At 39.6% G+C, this 23,703-nt stretch overlaps 1 protein-coding gene across 18 annotated transcripts in view; it reads left to right on the top strand.

Annotated features, from left to right (window-relative positions):
• The window catches only part of NRXN1 (neurexin 1), a 1,034,155-nt gene that overhangs the window by 603,626 nt on the left and 406,826 nt on the right, over positions 1 to 23,703 (top strand). For 4 of the 18 annotated variants that reach the window (XM_045549588.1, XM_045549587.1, XM_045549585.1 and 1 more), the window contains exon 1: positions 14,089 to 15,215. The exons of the other annotated variants lie outside the window; for them this stretch is intronic. In XM_045549588.1, the coding sequence (XP_045405544.1) occupies positions 14,963 to 15,215 (253 nt within the window). In that variant the 5' untranslated portion in view covers positions 14,089 to 14,962. Of the gene's footprint in view, positions 1 to 14,088; positions 15,216 to 23,703 lie in introns of those variants that run through there. 18 annotated transcript variants of the gene reach the window in all.

Raw genomic sequence — 23,703 nt, 5'->3', positions numbered from 1 at the left:
TGTTGAGTATCAATATCTCCTTCCTTTATTAATCTGTTTCCACCTATTGGCCTTTTCAGTAATTACAAGGCCAATAAAGAATAAGCCTCCTTTGCCTCTATATGAACACTCTTAAAGTGTCTGAGGATGTCTGTGCTATCTCCCTTAGTCTCTGCCACTCCAGACTGAATATGGCTATCTGGTCACTCACTTGTCTGTCAATGTATCTTTTAAAATGGGGCACCTCACATGTCAAACCATGTGTGTCTTATGTAAAGTTTGGAAAAATGATTATTATTATTATTATTGTTCCCATGAGTTGGATGCTAGAATTCAATTCATGCAAATGGTTTTTTTACACAGCTGTATCAAACTGGCCTATTATTACATTTTTGTTCAGCAAACATCCCCTGGTTATTTTTCACACTAACATCTACAGAATTAGGTCTCCCTCATCTTATGCTTATGCTCTTGCTTTTCTCAAAGCTTCATGTCATACTTTACATTTATGCTTGTTGATTTTTCCTGTTCTAAAGCATATGGAAGTCTGATGAAGAGGATGCCCTGCCCGTTGAAAATGTGTTTTATGTGCACTGCAATAATTTAAACCATCTTTACTGCTATACGGGCCCTTTGGAATCTTCCTAGGTCAATTTTGCTTTCATTTGCATGAACAACATGTGCACAGAAGAAAGAACAAGTCTAGATTTAAGCATTTATCAGGGCCTTTGAGGACTGTAGGAAGCTATGACAAAGATATTGTTTGGTAAGCGATGTAACTATTGATCTTGCGCCACGGTAGTTTTCTGGCTGCCCAAATCAAGAACTTGTTGCTTATATGCATTTAATCACGGTGTGGAGCCCAAGAGTTAGGGCAATTGAAACTCTTTAGACAGACAGGTAATTGCATGTGTACATCAAAGTTAATAGTGACCTTGGAAAATGACAGAATATTAAATGAAAGAGAATTTTTTTGATCAATATTTGTTTTTAAAAATCTTCATAAACAGCATTTGCCAAGTAGGTGGTAAGCACCTGGTCAATAAGCGTGTCTTGAGTTTTGCACACTGCTGCTTTGGAACTCTCTGAGTATGAAACTATATTAGCTGAGGCAAGAAAACTCATTTAGCTCCAATTAGATTCCATCTGCAGGGCAGTTTCATAAGTCACAAGGTACATATCATCCTTTCGTGGACTTCAAGAGAGGATTGAAATTGGCCCAGCTCAGAATGAGGAGGCAGTAAGCCCGAAGACTTGTTTCCTCAACTAGAACCAAGCCCTTGATTGCTTCTTTCTGGATTAGCCCAGGACCTAGGATGGATCCTGTTGCAGAGTAAGCACTCAATAAATATTTATTAGATAAATAAATGATTTGATACAATGATGATTAAATGGACAAACGAATGTATGGCAGCCTGTACTTACTCATCTGTGGGTGTACTACCTGGGAAGTTTCATTTATTACTAATAAACCTTGCTTACATCAGAGCTCCCCTGATTGAGAGTCTGTCTTCAGCAAACTCTAACTCCCTATTATTTCTAGGAAATGGAAAGTTCTCTTTCTTTTTCCTGGCATGTTTAGAAAGGGGGAAAAAAAAGCGCTTCCTTTCAGGTCCATAGCATTCTTTACTCAAAGATATTTTCTTATGGTCAAGAGCCTTGGACAGCCTTTTTCCCCAGTTATTATCTTTAATGGCCCCTGTATTAAAGCAACCACCTTGACTTTCCTAAAATGCATTTGGTTCTGTAGGAATGCAAATCAAATCATATGTTACCTACTTTCCTTAAGGATAAATGTCCCCTCCAAATGCCTGGGTGCCCCCAGTGGCTGACTCACCCATCTAAGTAATCATTCTTCCAAGAAATTACTTATATTCATTAGGTATGTATTTAGCTTCCAAAATCTGATTTATGTAGGATTAAACAGATAGTTTATTTCTCAAATTTAACAAAATGTCCAGAGGTGGGCGATACAGGGCTGGTGTAACTCCTGCAAGAAGACATCAAACATTTAGGCTACTTTTGTCTTATTGCTTCTCTCTGCATCCTTAATGTGTGGTTTTGATCTCATAATCTCAAAATAGGTATTGTCCATAGGAATTAACTCTGCATTTTGGGCAAGAGGAGTAAAGCTTTATTGCAAAAGCAGAAGGAACACACTATTGATACCTGTCTTTTAAAAAAAATCTTTCCAAATGGCTTCCATTTACATTTCCTCAAGATTTAACTGGGTCACCAGGGCACCCTGACTATAAGGCAGTTTAAAAAGCAAGTACTTTTAGTGGAGCATATTGTCACTTTCTACATCTCATCCCTGCATCCCAACCCCTATGGCTCTATTTTCCAAGGAGAAGGTAGAATAGATGTTTAATACCAAACTTAGAAGTGCTCTGTAACAACCACCTTTCTCGATTGATAGGTTGATCTAGAGAGATAAGGCCAGGGTTTCTCCAAAAATATTATGAATGAGCAGTCACTGATTTTCAAAATGAATCTTAGTGTTTCTATATAGATACCACCTAGTAAGTCTTGGGAGACTATTGAGTTATTTAATACTGGATCTGAGTCTCATTACAAATCAGATCATTTTTATACTTTTTTTTAATCTGGGAAAGATCAACATATTTTCCATTCTCTGACTTGTCAGCAAATCCAGCCCTTGATTTTTTTTTTTCTTTTAATCTTCAGCTCAGGAAATTCAGTGGATTCAGACTTCATTTACCCAACTAACTTATGATTATTATTTATTATTGGATTGAAGATTTAGGTTGGGTGAAAGTAACAGCATTCATCACTCCAAATTTACTTAATTCAGCTACTCTGCTTCAAACTTCTAAGATTATTTGATTGTTATGGTTAAATTCTATTCTGCTTTGCTCTCTTATAATTTGGTTTCTGTGCATAACTCCTTATTCCCTTTAATTTTCACAAATAATTTCCTAGTGTGTACAAGGTTGTTCCACCAGATTTAGAAAATATTCCTCCAGTTACATGTAAAACAGGAAATATCTGCTATGTTAATACACTAATTTGCTTGCTTTTAATGTCTCTATAGGGTGTTGAGTTTAACAATGTCTTAATGGCATCAGTATTTTGAAAACTAGGGGACAAAAAAGACAATTAAAATAATAGTTAAATGTGTGTCCACTAATCACCCACTGTTATCTCAGGTGTCCATTAACAGTGTGAAGGATAGGATTCTAGACAGATAAAACCGGACAACTGAGGAATAAGTTGAAATAAATTATAAGGTTTGATCACAATCCTATTGTCTAGATATGGAGACTTTTCATTCTTAATTATATGACATGACAGTTTTCACCACAGAAAATGTTCAATTTCCTTAAACATAACTCCTATAAGCAATAAACCTTTTAAATAAACAGACTGTGAAAATAGGCTCATGGTTTTCCATCCCCATATTTTATGCATGCAACTATTACTTGCCTTTATTATTTCAGAGTATGTTTTACCCCTCCATGAATGTAAATGTATTTAAAATTGATTAGGATTTTCACATGATACTTCAGAGTACCAGTTTTCTGCTACAAATTTTCTCAAATCTGAATTTATTGCTGACTTATAGCAGTGGTTAATATCATTGTGAACCTAAAAGGTAAAGCAAACATTTGCTGAAATTTACATAGTTTTCAATTGTTCAATGCTAGCAAATGTGAACCGCTTCAAAATAAAAATCACCTATATTTTTCCTAAAAAAATGGAAAGAAAAAAGCCTCATGTATTGGTTAAAATTCTTCCTTTTTAAGCTAATTATCTTTCACTTCTGTAGCAGTTTAATTTTTTTCTCATGCTGTGTAAAGACTTTCTCAAAGCAGTACAACGTAAAGGAGTGCTTTTTTTTTTAAAATCTCTTCTATTGATTGGCTGAAAGGGTATGTGTTTGGGGGTCTCTTGCAGTTTCTCTAGAGACTATTTATGTAAATTGAAAAAAATCAGTATTACTTGAAAAAATAACTAAAACTTTGATTTAACAGTACAAAAGAGGGTACTGTCTAATCCCTCAAGTAGGAAATTGCTTTTCTTCATGATCCGTTGCTTTCATACTGTTTCTGGCTGCTGCTGTCAAAGGAGAAAAGACCCACCTTTAGTCTTCTTTTACCATGTCTGTTTCCTTGCCTCCGCAAAGCTTGGCAGTAAATAATAGTTAAAATGAGTAAATTTAAATAATAATAATAACAACATGCATGGCTGATAAGATCTTCAAGTCTCAATTGGACAACTGCAATTATACAGAAGCAGGAGGAAATTTACAAGGAAACCTGAAATGGGAAATTAAGAATTTAGCATAGTGTAGCAATGAAGATGTGACTTATTTGTAGCTCTTTTATATGCTACTGTAAATGTTAGCTGGAATGGGATAGCACATGCTCCAAACCTGATGATTTTCTGAAGGAGGCAAATTTTTCTGTGAGATACTTTGAATTTTGTCTTTGACAAATGGTAAATTGAAATATTGCCAAGATGAAGGGACCGTGATTTTGTTTGTTTACAGTTGATCTTCCATTGGCCATTAAAGTATGCAGTTTTAACTATTTAGGCTGATGTTTGCTATACTAGGTAGTAGCATTACTTTTAAAGCAAACCATTGTGAATTGGACTAAAACAGTCCCATTTTAAATATTTGACTCTGAAATTTTATTAATGTGTGAAATTTCATAGCACATAGAAAATTAAGTTTGTCCTTCCCTTAAAAATGAGAACAGCAAATCCAGTGTTAATTCTTAAGGGCAATGGTAGCTAAGACATTTATTTCTCTTATTTGGAAAAAAAATTCCCTTAGAAATATTTCTTGTTATATCTTTGATTAGATGCCTAAAGTAATCTAAGGGTAAACTAGTTTATTTGAAAACAATATACAAGGTAATCATCAGGTATGCTTTTAAAAAATCATCAAGTATGCTTTTTTTAATGCCTCTCATGTGTTAAATATTGAAGACCACACCATATGCCTAATGAAAGCTTCATTAGGAAGACATTAGTAGATTAATTCCACTTGCTGTGTGGTTTACTTTATTTAGAATGCAATAGGTAAGTTTATTATTTTGCAGGCATAATGTTTTCTACTGTACCTCAATGCAACCAGGAACAATTCCGTAGAGGTTTGAGGATCTACTAACACCTGTCAAGATAAACACACAGTTCTCTGGGGGAATCATCACAGCAATAGAACAGAGAAAATGTGAGGGAAAGTAATTCTTTTACAAAAGGAAGACAGTTAAAAAAAACAAAACATTGATTAATGATTTTTCAAAATGTCTCAGAGGTCAAATATTTCTTATATAATATCAAAATATGTCCTATTTTTAAGAATAAATGTTTTGGAGCATATACTACTCATTTTGAAATACATATTCTAAGAGACTTGAACTATTGGAATAATCATGCAATTTGAATTGAGCTACTGAAAGTTTTTCCAACTCGTATAGCTAATCTTCCATCATCCATCCCAGAAAAATATACTGCATTATAAGTTTTGCTATAGTGATATTATTTGAATTGTTATAGAGAAAATGGTGCCAGTATTTCCATTATAAAGCCCTATAGTCAAGGATTTATAAGTTGGCTATAAATGTTTGTTCTGCAATTCAACTTGGCAGCAAGCATATTAGCTTGGTGATATTTTCTTTTATTTTTTCACAAAGTCTGGGAAATAAAGACATCTGTTTATAACATGAGTAGGAAAACATGACAATGAATTTCATTATTCTTCATAACCAATTTACTTAGCATTTAAATTAAAATTCAGCCTAAATTTCTTATATATTTTAGGCAGTAAGAAGGGCTCACCAAAAACCTGCAAGGATAAATTGAAGAGAATTTTTTTCCTTTCTTTGTTGGTTTTGGTAATTTTAGATGATTAAACATGGAGATAGACTTAACAAGTTGCTTTGATACTTCATTTAACACAATAGTCATGTGAATACACTATTACATATCCTGGGTATTTTTTTTTCCTTTTTTTTTTAGGTATTTGTAATAGTCTATACTTGAGAAAGTAGCAATGGCTGTCAGATTTCAGAAAATTTTCCAACAGAGGAATATGTGTTAAAATTTGGTGGAAGAAAAAATGGAATGTTAAGAGAAGGAAGAAAGTGAGAAAAGGTAGTTTGTATGGAGAGAATAACATGGGCAATGGCAAAGAAACAACGACAAAAGAAGTGCAGTGTGTTTGAGGGAAGAGTGAGGAAAAGTGAGAAGGTCATGTGGCTGAAGCCTGGGGTGTTTATGGGGAAAGTGGCAGAAGTTGAGATGGAGGCAAGACAAGAGAGGCAGCATGGAGGCAAATTTGAAACGGCATGATATGATATCCCATGCTGAAGAACTTTGACTTTACCTGGAAAAGAAATCTTCATAGTGGAATAGTCATAGCAACTTATCTGTGGTGCTAACATCAAATACCATTCTAACAAAACATGTAATCTAATAATATATTAAATGTATATATGTGTATGTGGGTAATCTAATAAATCCTGAATTGGATGGGGATTAGATTATAGATCCCAGATAAAGGTATTTAGAGACTCAATTCAAATTGCATGATTAAATTCCTTTCAGTACATTCAAATGGTAATATACGGTCCAGAACATATATTCGTAAAGATCAATCAAATTGGTTTATGCTCTAAGTGCTTGGGCATTCAGGAAGTTAAGCATATGGTGCATGATTTCTGGTTCTTGGTTTGAATATCTGTATTTACTAGAGACTTTGCAAATTATGCCTTAATCTTAATATCACCCTAACTTGCCTTATAATTGTCCTTTCAATTCTATCTCCCTTCTCAACACTCTCATGCTTCTTTCTTCTGCAGTGATGGATGTGTATGATAAACTGTGCCCTGGAATGCAGGCACAGACCCCAGGTTGTCAGTTTATGGCATTGGTCTTTCCTGTAGCAGCTGCTGGTTGGACTAGAGGCCTTATATGCCAGGACCTGGAAGGGACTTCTTGGGTGGTGATTGTTGTTTTATTTTCTTAAACAAGTATTATCATAAACTGTTTTATCCCTGCCATGAGAGAATGGGAAAGAATAACTCATTCTAAACAAACAAACAAACAAAAACAACAACAAAAAGCTAGTACATCTCTACTATATATCAGGCACTAGTCCATTGTAAATGCTTTAAGTTTTTCAACTCATTTAATTCTCACAACAATCCTACAATTATTAACCCTTTTTACAGATGAGAAAACTGAGTTTAAATAACCTGTCCAACGCACATAGCTAGTAAGTTGGTAGAAATAAAATTGAACCCTAGTAGAGGGTCTGGGTTCCTGCCCATGGCCACTAGCAAGTCTAACCAAAGAAGAGCTCAAATACAAAAGAAGGGAAGAAAAACCAGACAGTTCTTTTTCCAACTAAAGGGAATTTATAGTTACTTTATAGCTACATGGTATGAGAAAAGGACGAATAGGTTTATATGATAGATATATCTTGAAGACTTTAAAAGAATGTTTTAAAGAAGAGAACTGGGAACAGCACTATTGTCTATGCTTAGGGTACAGTAATCTGGCAACAGTTATATGGGACTAGCTAAGAGGAGCCTAAGAAGAAAGATTTCCATGTGTTGGTTAATAAAACCTATGTCAAGGACCTTGACATTCAGACAGAGCAGTGATTCTCAAAATGTCGTTCCCTTCGGCCAGCAGCTTCAGCATTGCATGGGAACTTTATAGAAATGCAAATTATGAGGGTTTTCCAAAGATTAAGGGAATCAAAACCAAAGCAATCTGTGATTTAATAGCCCTTCTAGTCATTCCCATACACACTCAAGTTAGAGTACCACAGATTAAGCAAAACAGAGGCTGGGCTAAGAAATTATTGTGGAGGTGACCAAATGACTATAGACTGAATGGGGAGACTTCAGAACATGACTACATCAAAAACTACATCACAGATCATTACCTTTAGGTCTTTAGTATAAAAAAGTGCATATATATAAATGATAAATTAGCTAAAATAAGTACTTATGAATAAAGGATAGCAACTTATATTTCTTAAGTACTTAATATATATTTCAGAAACTGTTCCAATTCCATTATATATAGTGTCATAATCATTTTCCAGATGAGGAAACTGGGGCGAGGGGCCATTAAACCCAATGTCATATGAATAAAAACAATGGAACTCGGACTTAAACTCATAGTCTGGCACTCCAGCTACATGCTGTCCCACTATGTTTTGAACACATTCAAATTAAAAGTGCATGAACCTATAGAGGACTTTGCCAACAACACAAATTGGTTGAAAGAACACTACAAACAACGTAAGATGACAGTGATTGAAAGATGGCACATGATTGGTTGATGCACAAGACTTAAAGATGCAGTTATAATGAAATATCTATAACCCTACCTTGGTGCTTAGGCACCAAGTTTTATGCTGGACATCATAAATGAAATTTTTATTAAATATGATAAAAGATAGCGATTATTAAATACCTCAATCCTAAACACAATTAACCTTGATTTGAATACATCTAGTCATGTTTCCCAAGTCAAATTGTGCATCCTGGCTTTAATTTAATTTGAGTGCATTGGGTATTATATTGGGTCATGCGGGGTCCTCCTGACTCCCCCTGATTTGTTATATTAATGTGGAGGTACTGGGTAACAGCTAAATTGACTGAATTTACCAATCTCTGCCTATGACTGAATTGTGGGTGGTGGGAGATGAAAGTGTACTTCCAGATAAGTAATCACTTCATAAATAAACCTGACTTTTCTGTAACACAAGTTTATCATCTGAATAATAAAGGGATTACACTAAATCTTCAGAGATGCTTTTAGCCCTGGCATTTTTTTTTTTAACTTTTTATGCTCTTTTTCTCCTTTTCTGATCTTATCTCAGAACACCCTCAGAGACCAGCAATAACCCATAGAGGTAACAGGATCAGGGGGTTATCTTTACAACCTGCCAGGACCACACCCTCTGCTGAGTTGCCCCCTCTCAACTCTCTCAGTTCCAACTCAGAAACACAGGTGGATGGGTATGTGGGGTCTCTTTGCCTTTTCTTTATGCTGACAGCAGTAGAAATGCAAAATGCAAGACTGACACTCTCCCCATTTTTAATTTTTAAAAGATTGGTGCTGCTTGTGGGTTTTAATATACTTCCCCTCTGCTGCTTTTAGTGTCTACTTTTCTATTTAAAAAACTTAATACCGAGCTGTAAGGATTTCCAATTAAGCTTAAGAAAATCATGAAAAGGTTGAAAGTGTCTGCCTGACAACCATCCTGTTTCTTGAGACAAAGGGTTGATTTTTGGAGGATGAAAACACACTTGGAAATGACCTGTCCTTTTCCATTTCTCCACACACTCCTGCTTCCACTCACTCTCCGCTTCAATCTCTTTCTATTTCCTTTGTTTTCTCCCCTCGGATATCAAAACCACTTCCCATTTCTTAACACCGTGGTCCAACTTAAGCTACCTCGCTTTGGTTTGCTGCAAATCATCAGCTGTGAGTGGGCTTAGGACAGTTGAGCACACACAACTCTTAGGTTCCTTCAGGTCGATCTCAGGAACCACAGCGGTTAGGAGCAAACGAGGGTTCACCACTCTTAGAAGGGTTCCCACAGGTACAGGTCATAATGCGTGCAAGTCTCAGACCAACGTCTGCTGCAGAAACAGACATTTATTAATAAGTAGGCACAAGATTTTATAGCCTGTTCTAGAAGGTTCATGAGGTTCCAGCTCTTTATTCTTTTAGGTGCCTGAAAAAATGTCTTGTAAAAATAGGTTTTCCTGAAGCAAATATGGCAGCATTTCAGTGGCAGCATCCAGCTCTCAGAATTAGGTGACTAACAACTGCTAGAAATCAATAACAGTACCTGCCTCATACTGTTTTGTAACGATTAAATGAGTTAATACATTTAAATCTCTCAGAGTAAAGCCAGCTACAAATAAGCATTAGTTCTTACTATTACTCATGGTACAGAGTGAAAAGCCTCTTAGATTCAAATACTCTAATTAAGTAGAAGTGAGGTGTGTCTATAAAAGCTTTTTCTGATCTACATATCTCATGTTATCAGTGATTTCACCAATAGGAGAACCAATTCCTAACTTCCATTATATCAATTAAAAAGTGATTAATTTTATCAATGATAACTTATCTTCAACAAATATTATAACTAATGAGCAAAGCCAAAGTGTGATTAGAGAAGCCACCCCTGGCTTCTGTGATTCTGACTGAGATATTGGAGGATAAATTACTGACGAAGATACTGACACTCCGAGGTACAGAACAATGTTAACACACACATCTGTCACACTGTCTGTGCTGAAATTTTTGAGAATAAAATACAGTTAGCTTAACACCGTGATTCCTCCAACCAGTCCTTTATTCACCTAAGAACACTTTGTCAGATGATGCCTCAGTTTCCCTTAGATAATACAATTGCAAGCATAAGGCCTGACCAGCTGAAGAGACACAAATTAGTAAGCACACACTTTGTTTCATCCAGATTAGGCATGCTTTTGCCCACAATACTTTTTCTCTGCTATCTGGACAGAGAATTGCTCCTTGTTCCACAAAATTACAACCATTTATAACAAATATTGCAGCATCAGTATCACAGCATCCACCCTAGAACCTCCTAAGTATTGCAAAGGTGCCCTAGACATCTGCCTGAAAGACTACAGCTACAATTTCTTCTTTCGAGGCAGCCATAAATATTTCCTCTGTAGCTCTTAAGGCTCCAGTAAAACCAAGATTTCTGGCCTATCCTTTCCCTAACCCTGCCTTTATCTCCCAAGGCCCCAGACAATATAAGGCAGGCAGAGGGGAGCCTTTTCTTCATTGAATGCTCTTGGGAAAGTTCATCAGAATCTCCTACACTTCTTTTATTTCTGTGGCTTTACTTTATACAAATTGCTCTCCAAAGTCTCAGCCCCATCCTTTCCCAGTAATCAAGAGAATAACAAAGTTGATCCTCATTATTCACAGAATTGAATTTACCTACTCACTAAAATTTATTTGTAACCTGTGGCACTTTGGTGATCCTGAGCTGACATGCAGAGAATGGCAAAAACTGTAAGTCCCTGATGCACATATTCCCAGCTGAGGTTGAATAAGACTATGCTCTGCTTTCTTATTTCAGCTCTCAGACTATAAACAAGTACCCTATTTTAGGTCTTGAGCACCACATTTTTCATATTTTTGTGCTTTTTATTGGTGATTTTGCTGTTTGAAATGGCCCTCAAGCGTAATGCTGAAGGGCTGTCTAATGTTTATAGGTGCAAGATGGTTGTGATGTTCCTTATGGAGAAAATACATGTGTTAAATACGCCTCATTGAGGCATGAGTTAGAGTGCTGCTGGTCACAAGTTCAGTGTTAATGAATCAACAACACATATTAAATAAGGTGTTTTTATTCACAAACATATATAAAACAAGTTTATGTATTGATTAGGTGATGAAATGTGACCAGAGGTTTGCAGGAACCTAACACTATATTTTTCTCTAGGAACAATGGTTCAGTGTTTCCTGGTTCATTGTTCACAGTGACTTTATTTGCCATAACTACTGTGAATAATGAGAATTGACTGCATGTAGTAAGTGACTAGATATGTTTCACATAGGCTGGGTACTCAAGGGAGTACAAATAAAGACTTGACTCCTGTCCTCTTCAGGAATCTACCATCTGGCTGAGGAGGGAAGAACGGATTAACACCATATATGAGGGTATTGGAGAACAATGCAATGCTCTACATTTCTTATAGGTGGAAGGGAAGTGAATGTTTTGTTCATGCTAATCAGATTGAATTTGCTAAACCTATATGAGAGGAGACACATAATGCCTTAATTGTAGGGAGCATTTGATATATTTTAAAGTACTCTAGCATTAAATATTGCATTATATCCTTCCTACCCTGTGGGATTGTTAGGAAAGATAGGAGCATGACTATTTTATAAAGGAAGCCACAGTGCCTGAGGGAAAGGCTAAGTAACTAATGTGATATAACCAGTAAATGGCCACGTCAAGAATGCAGCACAGGTTTCCTAACTCTTAATACAGTGCTTTCCATGCTAACACTATGAAATGTCAAATTCAGAATATGGACCCATAGTCCTGAAAACATACTGTGAGGATGATTTTCCTTTTCCTTCTGAAGCTCTACTTGATTTTTCAAAAATGAATATTGGCCGGGCGCGGTGGCTCACGCCTGTAATCCTAGCACTCTGGGAGGCCGAGGCGGGTGGATCGCTCGAGGTCAGGAATTCGAGACCAGCCTCAGCAAGAGCCAGACCCCGTCTCTACTAAAAATAGAAAGAAATTATCTGGCCAACTAAAAATATATATAGAAAAAATTAGCCGGGCATGGTGGCGCATGCCTGTAGTCCCAGCTACTCGGGAGGCTGAGGCAGAAGGATTGCTTAAGCCCAGGAGTTTGAGGTTGCTGTGAGCTAGGCTGACGCCACAGCACTCACTCTAGCCTGGGCAACAAAGCAAGACTCTGTCTCAAAAAAAAAAAAAAAAGAAAGAAAAAAATGAATATTCACAACTCTTATTAGTGAATTAAAATACATATGTTACAAACATAACAAAATGAAGAGGAAATGGCCTGGAGACAAAGGTAGGATCTGTACGCAGTGAAAGATACTGTATTTGGGTTTCGTTGGTCTTTGAGCAGTTGTGGAAGGTTAGGCGACATGGCATATGTAAGTAGATAAAGGCACCCTCTTTAAAAAGAGTGAACAATTTTGATTAATGAACTACTGAAGAATTTTCTTTTCAGTAAAATAAACTTTTGACAGGAATGTGAGATGTTGCATTGCTACAGATTTGATTTGGGGGCCCCACAACACTGTTTATATAGTGGCCATCAGAGTCCCATGGTTGACTCTTTGAATGGACTAGGAAGCAATATACAAGTCTGAATTGTTACTTGGGTGAGTAGCTGATTTGAATCAGATCCTCCCAGAATTAGTCTTTTTTTTCAATACAGGATTTTATTGTCAACAACAGATTATATGGATGGTGAGATGCTAGAGAGAAGTCATGCCTGTTTATTTGTTTTCCTTCGGCTTTAAATAGAAGTAATAATAATAAAAGCCCAATCACTAGACCTGACATAGTTTTTATCATCTTTTGTAAAGCAAGGGAGTTTCAATCATAGTCCCAATCTTAATTGCTAGCCTCCAGTTCCTGCTGCCCTTCTTCCCAAGTCCACTTGCATTGCTTGATTTCTACTCTTAGGTGTGTGTTGGCTTTGCTGGTCTTTCACCCAGGACACACAGCTTTCAGTTAAAGACGCCGTGTTTCAGCAATATAAATGAAGAATATAAATGACCTCTTTTCCTTAGGGGTACAAGATTTAAGAAATTTTGTTCCTTGATGCTATTTTCTTTATGAGACAGGATGAAAGAAAGGCAGAATTCCACCCTAAGGAAAGATCATCACGGGGCTTCTATAGAAATCTTGGGAGACCTTAAATATTCCTAAAATGTTGACTGAAATACAAGCAATTTCATTCATACCATTTCTCTCTTCTCTGCCTTCTCCTAATTCTCTCCTTCCTCTTCCTCTCTTCTTCCCATTCTCCCACTTTCTGATTCTTCCCCAGCTGCCAAATTATTAATAACTCTAATCCCTTTTCCTCCTTGAGAGTTTTGGTCCCCTGAACTTCCACTGCCTTACATGAGATATGATATTGTAGTGGGAAGAGGACTCTTTGTTATGAGTAATATGTGTCATTAACAGATCATCAAACCTGGATGCTTGAGTAGATGGTGTCAAGCCATATTTAGCATATTGGGTTTAAACACCTGGTAGAACAAGTTTGGTCCAATAAAAAGAGCGGAATTCTTTCCCTTTTAAGAGCTCTAAAAACACTGGTTACATCTACACCATAGGGGTAGGGGAAGGGTGCCATTTGCCATTGTAATTCAGACGGAGGGATCACCTGGCAGAGGGAGAGTTGCTTTTTAGGTGTTCCCGCATCGCCATACACGTGTCCCTTTGATGTGTGGAGAATGCGAGGGAGAGGCAAAGTGCGGCGATTTTTGTGGGAAGCTAGACCAGCCTCCCTCGTTACATAGGCTCGTCCTCTGCATTGCATCCGAGCTTCAGTGATTTGCTGTTTGGAGACTGCAGATTTGCATAGAGCCCCTTGCTTCACCAGCGTGTGTGGTTTTTCTTTCTTTCTTTCTTTCTTTTTTCTTTCTTTTCTTTTCCTTTTTCTTTTTTTCTCCCCTACTCCTTCGTCCGCTTCCTCCTCTTCTCCTCAGCCGTCTTTCCCCCGCTCGATTCCCGCTTTCTTCCTAAGGGCGCACTCTTCCCTCTGAACCCCTCGCCGGGCGTAGTGTCGGGAGGCGGCGGACGCGGAGACTGCCTCGGGGCCGGCGATGCGCGCCGCTGCTCCGCGCGCTGCCCGCGGGAGGCTGGCGCCGGCGGGCGGGCCGGCCGGGGCTGCATGGAGGGAAGGGGCGCCTCGATTCCTTGGGGTCTGCTGCTCTCTTGAAAGGAGGTTGGGCCGGCGAAGTGGCCTCCCCAGTCCCCACACACAGAGCTAAATGGATTTACCTAGCGGATTCGCGGTGGATGGCTGTCATGTAGAAGTGAGGACCCTCCGGGAGGAGCTTTAAACAATTTCCCGGTTCCCCACCCCCCGGCACGCGCTCTCGCCCGAAACTCTTTGGGAGTATCTCTCGAGAACCCGGAGCCCTGGAAAGCTGGGAGCAGCCACCGGCTCCGCTTGCTGTTCCCCGGGGCTGCCTTTCCGGACCAGCCCCCCGCCAGCTGCATCCGCCTCGGCTATGTTTCGGATTGTTTGGGGTGCACGGCACGGCGGACTCCGAGACCCCGAGAAGACCGTCCGAAGGAGGGAGAAGATGAGTGCCCTGGCGCGGTGAGGCGGTCGGCCCCTCAGCCCACCCCGAGCCGCCCGCTCCCCCGCGCCCTCTGCGCTCCCCGCGCCCCAAACTTTGCCTCCCGCGGCGGCTGCCCCTCGGCGGGCGCCCCGCCATGTACCAGAGGATGCTCCGGTGCGGCGCTGAGCTGGGCTCGCCCGGGGGCGGCGGCGGCGGCGGCGGCGGCGCAGGGGGGCGCCTGGCCCTGCTCTGGATAGTCCCGCTCACCCTCAGCGGCCTCCTGGGAGTGGCGTGGGGGGCGTCCAGTTTGGGAGCGCACCACATCCACCATTTCCATGGCAGCAGCAAGCATCATTCAGTGCCTATTGCAATCTACAGGTCACCGGCATCCTTGCGAGGCGGACACGGTGGGTCTGCGACGCCAAGTTCTCGCCGGGCTATCCCCTTTCAACCCTGCCCTCGCTTCTGGGCCCCTAAGGCTCAGAGAAACGGGAGCTCGGGGAAAGGGAGGTGCATTTGGGTGTGTTTGGTGGGAGCCACTTATCTCTTTGAAGACAATAGAGAGGGGTTGAGGGAAGGCGTCGCGGGTGTTTGTGGTGAGGGGTGGGAGGGGCATTCCCTGTCTCCGTGGAGGGAGAGAGATAGGGGCACCTATTAAAGGACCAGCTCGGGCTGGGCGGCTGGGCCCCACGGGAAGGGGGCGTCACTCGCCAGAAGGTCACTCAGTGGCCGGATGGGGCGCCGCGCTCAGTCAAGGGACCTGAACGCCAGAGAGAGGAGGGCTCTGCAGAACCTTTTGTCTGCGCTGTATACGCTGCCCCACCTCCTTCCTATCTTCCCTGACCTGGGGGAGGGAGAGATTCCAGCCGCACATTCCTCCAAAGTGCGCCCAGACTGCAGTGACAGACAGCCAGGCGGTCCCGGGACTCGCTCAACGGGAGGCTAATTCCTTTTGCCCCCACCTCTCCCTTAACTGGAGAAGATAGGAGGCTAAGGGAGGCTACCTCTCCAAAACAGGCCAGCCCTTATCAGTCACGGAGGGGACCTCTGGACACCATCCCCCTTTCACCCACTCCACACATAAATATATTTATTTTTCATGGTAATTAGGCTGAGTTATTTTCCAAATGACTGCACAAACCCATCTCCCTGAGGATCACTCTGAAGGCTATTGGGATAAGGGAGGTCCTGCTTCCTCTGTCCTCAGTGTTTGCTGCTTTCCAGGAAGGGCAAGTGTGTCAATGTTGGCTGGGCTAACCCAGGAGGTCTGCATGGAGGAGGAGAAGTTAGAGCTAAGGAAGCTATTCCCCTAACCCCCGGTTCCTTTGTAAAGAGCAAAGTGTGGAGAAAAGCCCTGGTTGGCAGGTTTCTTCTCCAGAGTGGCCAAACACTGTGAGGCTAGGTTCTTCTAATCTTCAGATAAATGCCTATTTTAGATTCCCTGAATTGCCAAAACATAAAACATCTAATGGTTTTTGTGTGTTCCCCATTCCCCATTTTTCTTCTCCCCCAGTGCAAAATTCACTTCTTTAGAAAGCAGAGTGAAAGTTGTGGACCTCTTTTTATATCCCTCTTCCACACCTTTATTACAGGACCGGTTACACTTTCCAGACTTGGTTCAGCTTCGGATCCTGTGCCCCTCTCCCTGTGTGATTTCTCTCCCCCTGAGCAGCTGCGGGTGCTACCAGGATCCGGTTAAATATGAGAAGTTACAGGATAATCTAACTAAAGAGAGATCAAGTGCCACTGGCAACCTCGCTTTGAGAGCAGAATAGGGGAACACTTCACTATGGGTCCTAGAAATTGGTTCCTCCCTCCTTCTCCTAGTTCTCTCTCCAGTTAAGAGCGGCTAGTATGGAGACAGGAGTGATGCCACAAACCCGGGCTTCTTAGCGACAAGTGACAAGAGTAGATCCTTATGAAACAGTAGGGAGTTTCTGGTGATCTCACCACAAACTCGCAGTATTCCAGGAGCTTGTTGCTCCCTTGACCTGGGTGCAGTTCTCAACCACTGCCCTGACTCTGCGGAGCTGTGAGTCCCGTGGGAGGGAGGCAGGTCAGGACTGGGGGGAGGGGCAGACGGCGTGGGTGGGTGGGTGGGCGCGGTGAGCCAGATGGGGGCATGCGAGGGGGCGGGGCGCCTGACTGTACCAGTGGGAAGCACTGGTCTAGTAACCTCATGTGCATGTTAACTTCTCCTTTTCTGTGTCTCTGCCTCTCTCCAGAGGGGTGAGGCGGCTCGACGGGGAGGGTGCCTGGGGGTGTGGGGGGAGGACAGCCAGGGGGCCCTGCCGCAGAGTCCCGCACTCCTTTCTTCTCACCACTGCGGCTTCTACCCCAGTTAGGCGCCGTCTGCTGGTCTCTGCGAGCATTTCTTTCCCTCCACAATCCAGTGCTTGCCTCGGCGTGTGAATGCAAGAAAAATCAGAGGCATCTATCATTGTAAAAGAGAAAGAATAGGAGGAGAGTGGAGAAAATTGTGAGCGGCAGTTGGTAGCATTCTTTTGGGTCAGCAAACTTTCTCTTTCTCTTTTCCTCGGAAGGTTCTATCGTGTGGTCGTATTCCTGTGTTTTTAAAACTCTGCCTACCTTCCTCACACTCACTCTTTTGGAAAAGGCTGTCTCTTTTTCTGATTCTTTGATTTTTCAATCAGAAAAGCAAACTTACCTGTCAGTATCCAACCCCCACCACAGAAAAGCCAGGTTGTGGATTTTTCATACTTCATCTCTTCCCTCTCTTGAAAAGAAGGAATATTAACTCTATAGAGAACAATCAAGGAACATTAAGATGAAAAATAAGCCTCTCAGAGTAGAGGGTGGAGAAATGGGTGAAGTGAAAGTACAGAGGGTCTGAGAATAGAGCAGGCAGGGTGGTGGCTTAAAGAGAAACCTAATCACAAAGAGGTGATGTTGAATTTGTTGGGTCAATAAGCTCCCTGAATATTTAGCTAATTATTGGGACAAAGGGCCCACAAGGAAAGAATCTTTGAGCCTAACAGATGAGGGTGAAGGGAAAGCACAAAGGTAAATGGCAATATGATTAATTCTTAGCTGAAAGTCAAGACAGGTGAAAATGAAGCTTAGTTCAAAATTTGAGACTATTGCAAGTGTAGAGGTGAACAAAATGAACCAGCCTGTATAGTTGTGTTAGAATTTCTGGGAATTTCAAAACATTTTTTTTTCATAGGTAATGCATGTATATGCTTGAATGTATAAAAGAAAAATTCGTGTGTGGTATATTTTAAGGAATAAAATCGAGTCTCCTATGTTTTGAAAACTGCTGGGCTGACAATCCAGGTTCATTCTTCTTCATTTTCTCATCTTGCCATGCTTCATTTGCACTATTATGAGGTGTCACTTACAAGGTTTGCAGGGTGCAGGGAGTGCTCATGGCTACCCGGAACATCTTTGTGCAAGCTGACCCAGTTGCAGGGATTATGAGGAGGATTTTTTTTTAAGTGCATGGGAGAAGCAGGTTTTGAGAACACTGCAGGGTCCCACTTTATTTTGCATGTACTTGAAAACATAAATGGTGAAACTGCCTCCGTAGAAAAATTATTTTTTCAGTTAAATAGAGAGCTGTGTGACTGTAAATGATACAAAGCAAGCCTGCTTGTAATTAAGGATGCTACTTAACACCAACAAGAGTCCAGAATAGACCAGTGTGCTCAGCCAGTACTGCTCTCATGATGTGCCATATGTGGGGAGCATGGAATGATGTCAGTGCAATGCTCAGATTCCCGTCTCAGCTCCCGGCTTTTCTAACTGCCTCTGCATACTTTAGAAAATTAGCTTAGAGTCTCTCAATAATTTCAGGAGATGAAGGAGAAAGCCCTCATAGATCGGAGCACACCAGTGCCAGCCATTCTCCTCCCACAAATATGAGCTCTGGAAATTATATTGCCATGATTAGCTTATACTATTAAAGGGCAAGAGGGCTTTCCCAGAAGGAAATGTTAACAGATTTTAAAAGTGTGGTTTGTAATTGAAGTTGCCCAATGGTGTTATATAAAGATAATAATTATATCTTGAATTTATAATGTTTCTCTTTCCGAGGCACTTTCAGGACACATACCGAACTTCTAAGAGGAGTGGTGGGTTGCTGAGGGAGTTTGAATGTAATTATTTGCTAGGGATATTGAGGCATACCACAGATGTGCCAAAAAATGGGGCCAGATATGTGATCAGAGTCAAAGAGGAATTAGAATCAAAGCTGCATGGCCCATAGCCCAGAGCAATTCCATGAGCTCAGAGGTTTTTAAACTCGAACTAAGAGGGTCTTCCATGTAGTTTAATGGTTAATCTCTTGGAGAAGAAATCATTATAAGAAGTGTGACCAAGAATTTTGCTTCCAGCATGCTTTAACAATAATGCTCACTGTAAGAAAGGTTGTTAGCACCTCACTGGTGTCCCACAGATCACTTCATTGATTCTGCTGAGGAGGTTTTTGTTTTTCTGTTGTTTTTCTAGGAGGCAGGAGGTTGCTGTTTGATCTGGGTGATCACTTTACTCTTTTGTGTGGCAACCAAGAGAGTTAGCAAAATCTTGCACAATCTACTCTACATTGAAGAAATATTTACCTATTAATTTTTAATATTAATTAGATGGTAATTAATTCATATGTGTGACCCAGCACATTTTTGGTTATGACTGTTCTGTGGAAATGGACATTGCTGTTCCACACCTTTTCCTTACTTTAGCTTCTTGGACAAAAAAAATTGCGTCACTGAAATGCTGTTCTCAATAAGATGGCCAGCTAATATCTTCAGAAGAATCTTTGAATTTGTTGTGATCCAAGTAATCTTAGCATTCTAGAGTAACTTTTGATAGCCCCAAACTTTAATAGATTTATTCCTTAGATTGTTCCCTCATTAGTTCTGTAAATATATTGTAAATGTCTGCTATGGACACATTTGTGTGTATGTGTGTGTACCATGTACTACAGACAGCCAGAGAATAATGGGTATGATGAGAGTAGGAGTGAGGGAAGAGGAGCCAAGATACTCAAGGCACAACCATCAAGAAGTTTACCACTTAGTTCTAAAAATCCAAGCTATGGTTAGAAAGAGTCAATCCTAAAACAGACAAATAAAACTTCTCTTTAAAAACAGGTAGTCCCCAAGCATAAATGCAAAAAAGCCCGTAAAGTTTATGTATATGTAGCCATCATCTGCGACTCAACATGAAATGATCTGATAAGAACATCAAAATAGTGAATTTTATCTGCATCACTTTTTATTGTCCTTTATTATTAATGTTCTAGAGAGAGCTTGTAGTGCAATTGCCTTTCACCAAGTGCTGCATGCCTTTCTTCTAACAAAATGTACAGCTTTCATTTTTCAAATAGAGATAAGGTTTGTTTTACAAATGTATTGAAGACAGGAATTCATTGATTTAAATTCACACTAATGTATAAATAATTGAGGCAGCTTGATCTGGTAAGGAAAATTCTCAGAAATGCATCCATGTGAAAATTTGACTATTGCCATTTACTAGTATTGTGTAAACTTACGAAGCTCCTTACCTTTACAATGAGTTATATTGCAGTGAAGAATAAATGAGACCATGAATTTTTAAAATGCCCAGACTATAATAGGCCCCCAATATATTTTTTTAATGATTGAAAGAAACTTTATAAATACTCTTCCATGAAGCCTGTGCTCCAGTAATGAGGAGGGGCTACACTAATTCATCTGCACTTTCACCTGAGCACTGTGTAACCAAAGGCAGCTCTTCTTAGCCTCGATCTTTGAGAAGAGACTAGAGCAACCCAACTTGGTGTATGTAGAGAAAACCATCCTTACTCTACTGTTGCCCATCACCACAGTCTGCCATCAGGGGCTCATTTTTACTACATTGTGTGTCTCTTTTTAATGAAAAATATGATTAGTGTTTTGGGATGATAACAATCCCAATAATATTGAGCATGGCTTTTTATATTGTTTTGTCATTCATATGCTTGTTTTGTTTTTGTTTCTCTCTCTCTCTTTAAATTGGACTGGCAGACCTCTAAGATCATTTCCAGTTCTAAGATTCCTTTGATAATAAGGATCTCTTAAAATCCTCATGCTCTTGTTGTCTTTTGCTGGTGCCTTATTGATTCCAAGCATACTGTAACTGGAGATAACTTTGCTGAGATTAAATTGCAGTCCCTTAAGCCATTCAATTGTCCTCATCATTATGTAGGGGTGGCTTACTTAGGTGCACAGTAGCCACAGTGTGGGGCTCAGGCTCGGGGTCCATTTCGCCTAGTACTTTCCTCTCCACCGAGGTCCCACAGAGTGTCTCTTAGAAAGGCACCTGCTTCCTTCATTGGTATTTTTGCCTGGCTCTTTCTGGTCTATGTGGGTTGTAGAATGTCTTTCCACACAGAACCTTGTAACAGCCTTTTTAAATTTTCTAGTCTCTCACAAAATGCAAGATTTTTTTTTTTTTTTCAGTTTTGCTCACATAACAATGCATTCGCTCAAGCTTTTGACAGAAGTGAGTGAACACAGCTATCTTTTAAATATATATTTCCATAGCGCCTTCATGTAAAGTGTCTCATTTAATCATCATCACAACCCTGGCAGGGCTTATGATCATCATTTTGCTGGCAAGGAAACAGATTTAGGGAGGTGATGATTCTGTCAGGGTCACTTAATTAATAAGTAGCCATAGAACTTTTGCTTTTCCATGACAATATGTTAAGAGGCAGGATTTTGTGGGGAAGGGGAAAGACACTGCATTTGAATTTAGAAGACCTGAATTTTGTTCCACTGTCATGACTTTACAGTTTCCACTTCTCAAACAATTATTTCTTCATTAAGAAAAAAGAGGCAAAAAAGAATACTTATATAACTGTAAGAATTTCCAGTCAATATTGATATGAAATTTATATCCACATTCCAGTGGAAGAAATTTTATCTAATGTTGCATTGTGGTACTGAGTCTATAAATAAGTAGAAAGGTGGAGAAGGATTGATGAATGAGGACCATTCTCAAATTCAGCTTGAAGGGCTATCCTCAGGTAGTGATAAAGAATATTATTAATCAAATAATAATAATTATACTAAAAAGCTGTAAGACTAGATGATGATTTCTGTACAGACTTCCTTTTAATCACCAAGCATAGAGGTAGATAAGAAGAACCTGCCTTGTTAATTGTGTGGACATGATATCTATGAGATTTGTGAATTGTAATTGAGGCAGTATAGAAAAGTGTTTCTTTGGTGTATTTTCAAGGTATGTGGTTATGTACATATTACATTAAGTTTTATGTGAAGCTTCTATGAATCTTGTAGTCATTTTTATTGTGAAATTCTGAATATAGTATTCTTTTGGGCTATAGGCTCCCCAGTTTAAATGTATTACATAATGTGACCTACATTTTTTAAAGCAAAATTATGGGCTTTATATGTTCATGAGTATATTTGGTGATTTGTTTATCAAATAACTAGAACTGGCAAAAGTATTATGATATATTTATAACTATTAACAACTAGAAAGAAAGAAAAATTTTAAGCAAAATGCTTTTTAATATATGGTAAAATACAAGGCAGTGACATTTACTGATTTGGACATCACTTCTGCATGGTTGTTTTGATTATCTGGTTGCCACTGGACTAACGTTAGTACATGTAATTATTTATGTGGTTCAGCCTGTCTTGGCTACTAGTTATGTCCCGTGATCATGGCATATTTTTCTAGGTGACTACGGGTTTGAGAGTTGACTAAGAGAAGTGGTATAATTTTGGATTCGTAAATGTCTAACTATACACTGCGACTGAATTATCTAAATTGAAGATAGAGTATAAAGCACATCTCTAAGAGTGATCGTGATGCTGTTCTAAAAAATACATTAAGGGAAAATGTGGTAGCCTGGTGTCATGATACTATCACACTAATGGATTAGCATTTTTATTTAGGCATGCAGCAGAACATTTTAAAGAAGTGTGTAGTTTTTCTGAGCAACTTGTCTTTCAAATTTTTCAAGATTTTGACTTTGTTAGTTTAATGAGTGCTTTAGTTCATATCTATGTCACTTTCTGTCTAGTTATCCTTTTTAATTATCAAGTAGGTGATAGTCTGGTGTAGAGAAATAATACTGGAGCATGACTAATTTAAGTACCTCTGGGAATTTTTGCCTAGATGTATATAGAAACTGAACTTTCTATGTGGTTTGGAGAACACTATTTAATAGCCTACTTCCTTTGTATTTCATATTTATTTCTGAAAATCTTGTCATATTGGACCATTTATTCCTACATAGTAGGAAAATCAATCATTTTCTAGATTATATCTTTCCAAAGTTGAAGTAGAGAAACTTTCCTCAACATTCTAAGCTACATTTTTTTGAAGTCCACAGTTAACATTTCAAAATTGCAATGTGCTGTATCAGTCATTTTTCATGTCTACTGTCAAAGTATTAGCATATGCTGGGATAAGATGAATAATAAATTAATCTCTGTCAGCAAAGTGGTTAATTGGACATGCTGTTAAATATGCAAATAATATACTTGGTTTCTCTACTCATTCTTTTGTTTGGGATTTGTCCTAAGTGATGTACAGAGTTCATTTTTTCTTTTTTCTTTTTTTTCCCCCTGAGAGACAGAGTTTCACTTTGTCACCCAGGCTGGAGTGCAGTGGCACAATCATAGCTCCCTGTAAACTTTAACTCCTGGCCTCAAGTGAGATCCTCCCCCCTCTGCCTCCCAAAGTGCTGGGATTACAGTCATGAGCCACTGAACCTGGCCAGGATACAAAGTTTTTGATGCTGCTTATGTATAACTTAGTAAACCATAATCAAAAGTGGAACACTGCTGGATGGGTTTCTGATAAACATCTTTATACAAAAGCCTTGTGTTAATACACAAGGTATTGATGTCTGGGTGCTTTTGTAATGACTAAAACATG

The sequence above is a fragment of the Lemur catta genome, chromosome 4, assembly GCF_020740605.2.
Source record: "Lemur catta isolate mLemCat1 chromosome 4, mLemCat1.pri, whole genome shotgun sequence".
Classification (NCBI taxonomy): domain Eukaryota; kingdom Metazoa; phylum Chordata; class Mammalia; order Primates; family Lemuridae; genus Lemur; species Lemur catta.
This window is presented reverse-complemented; position numbering and strand designations above follow the sequence as displayed.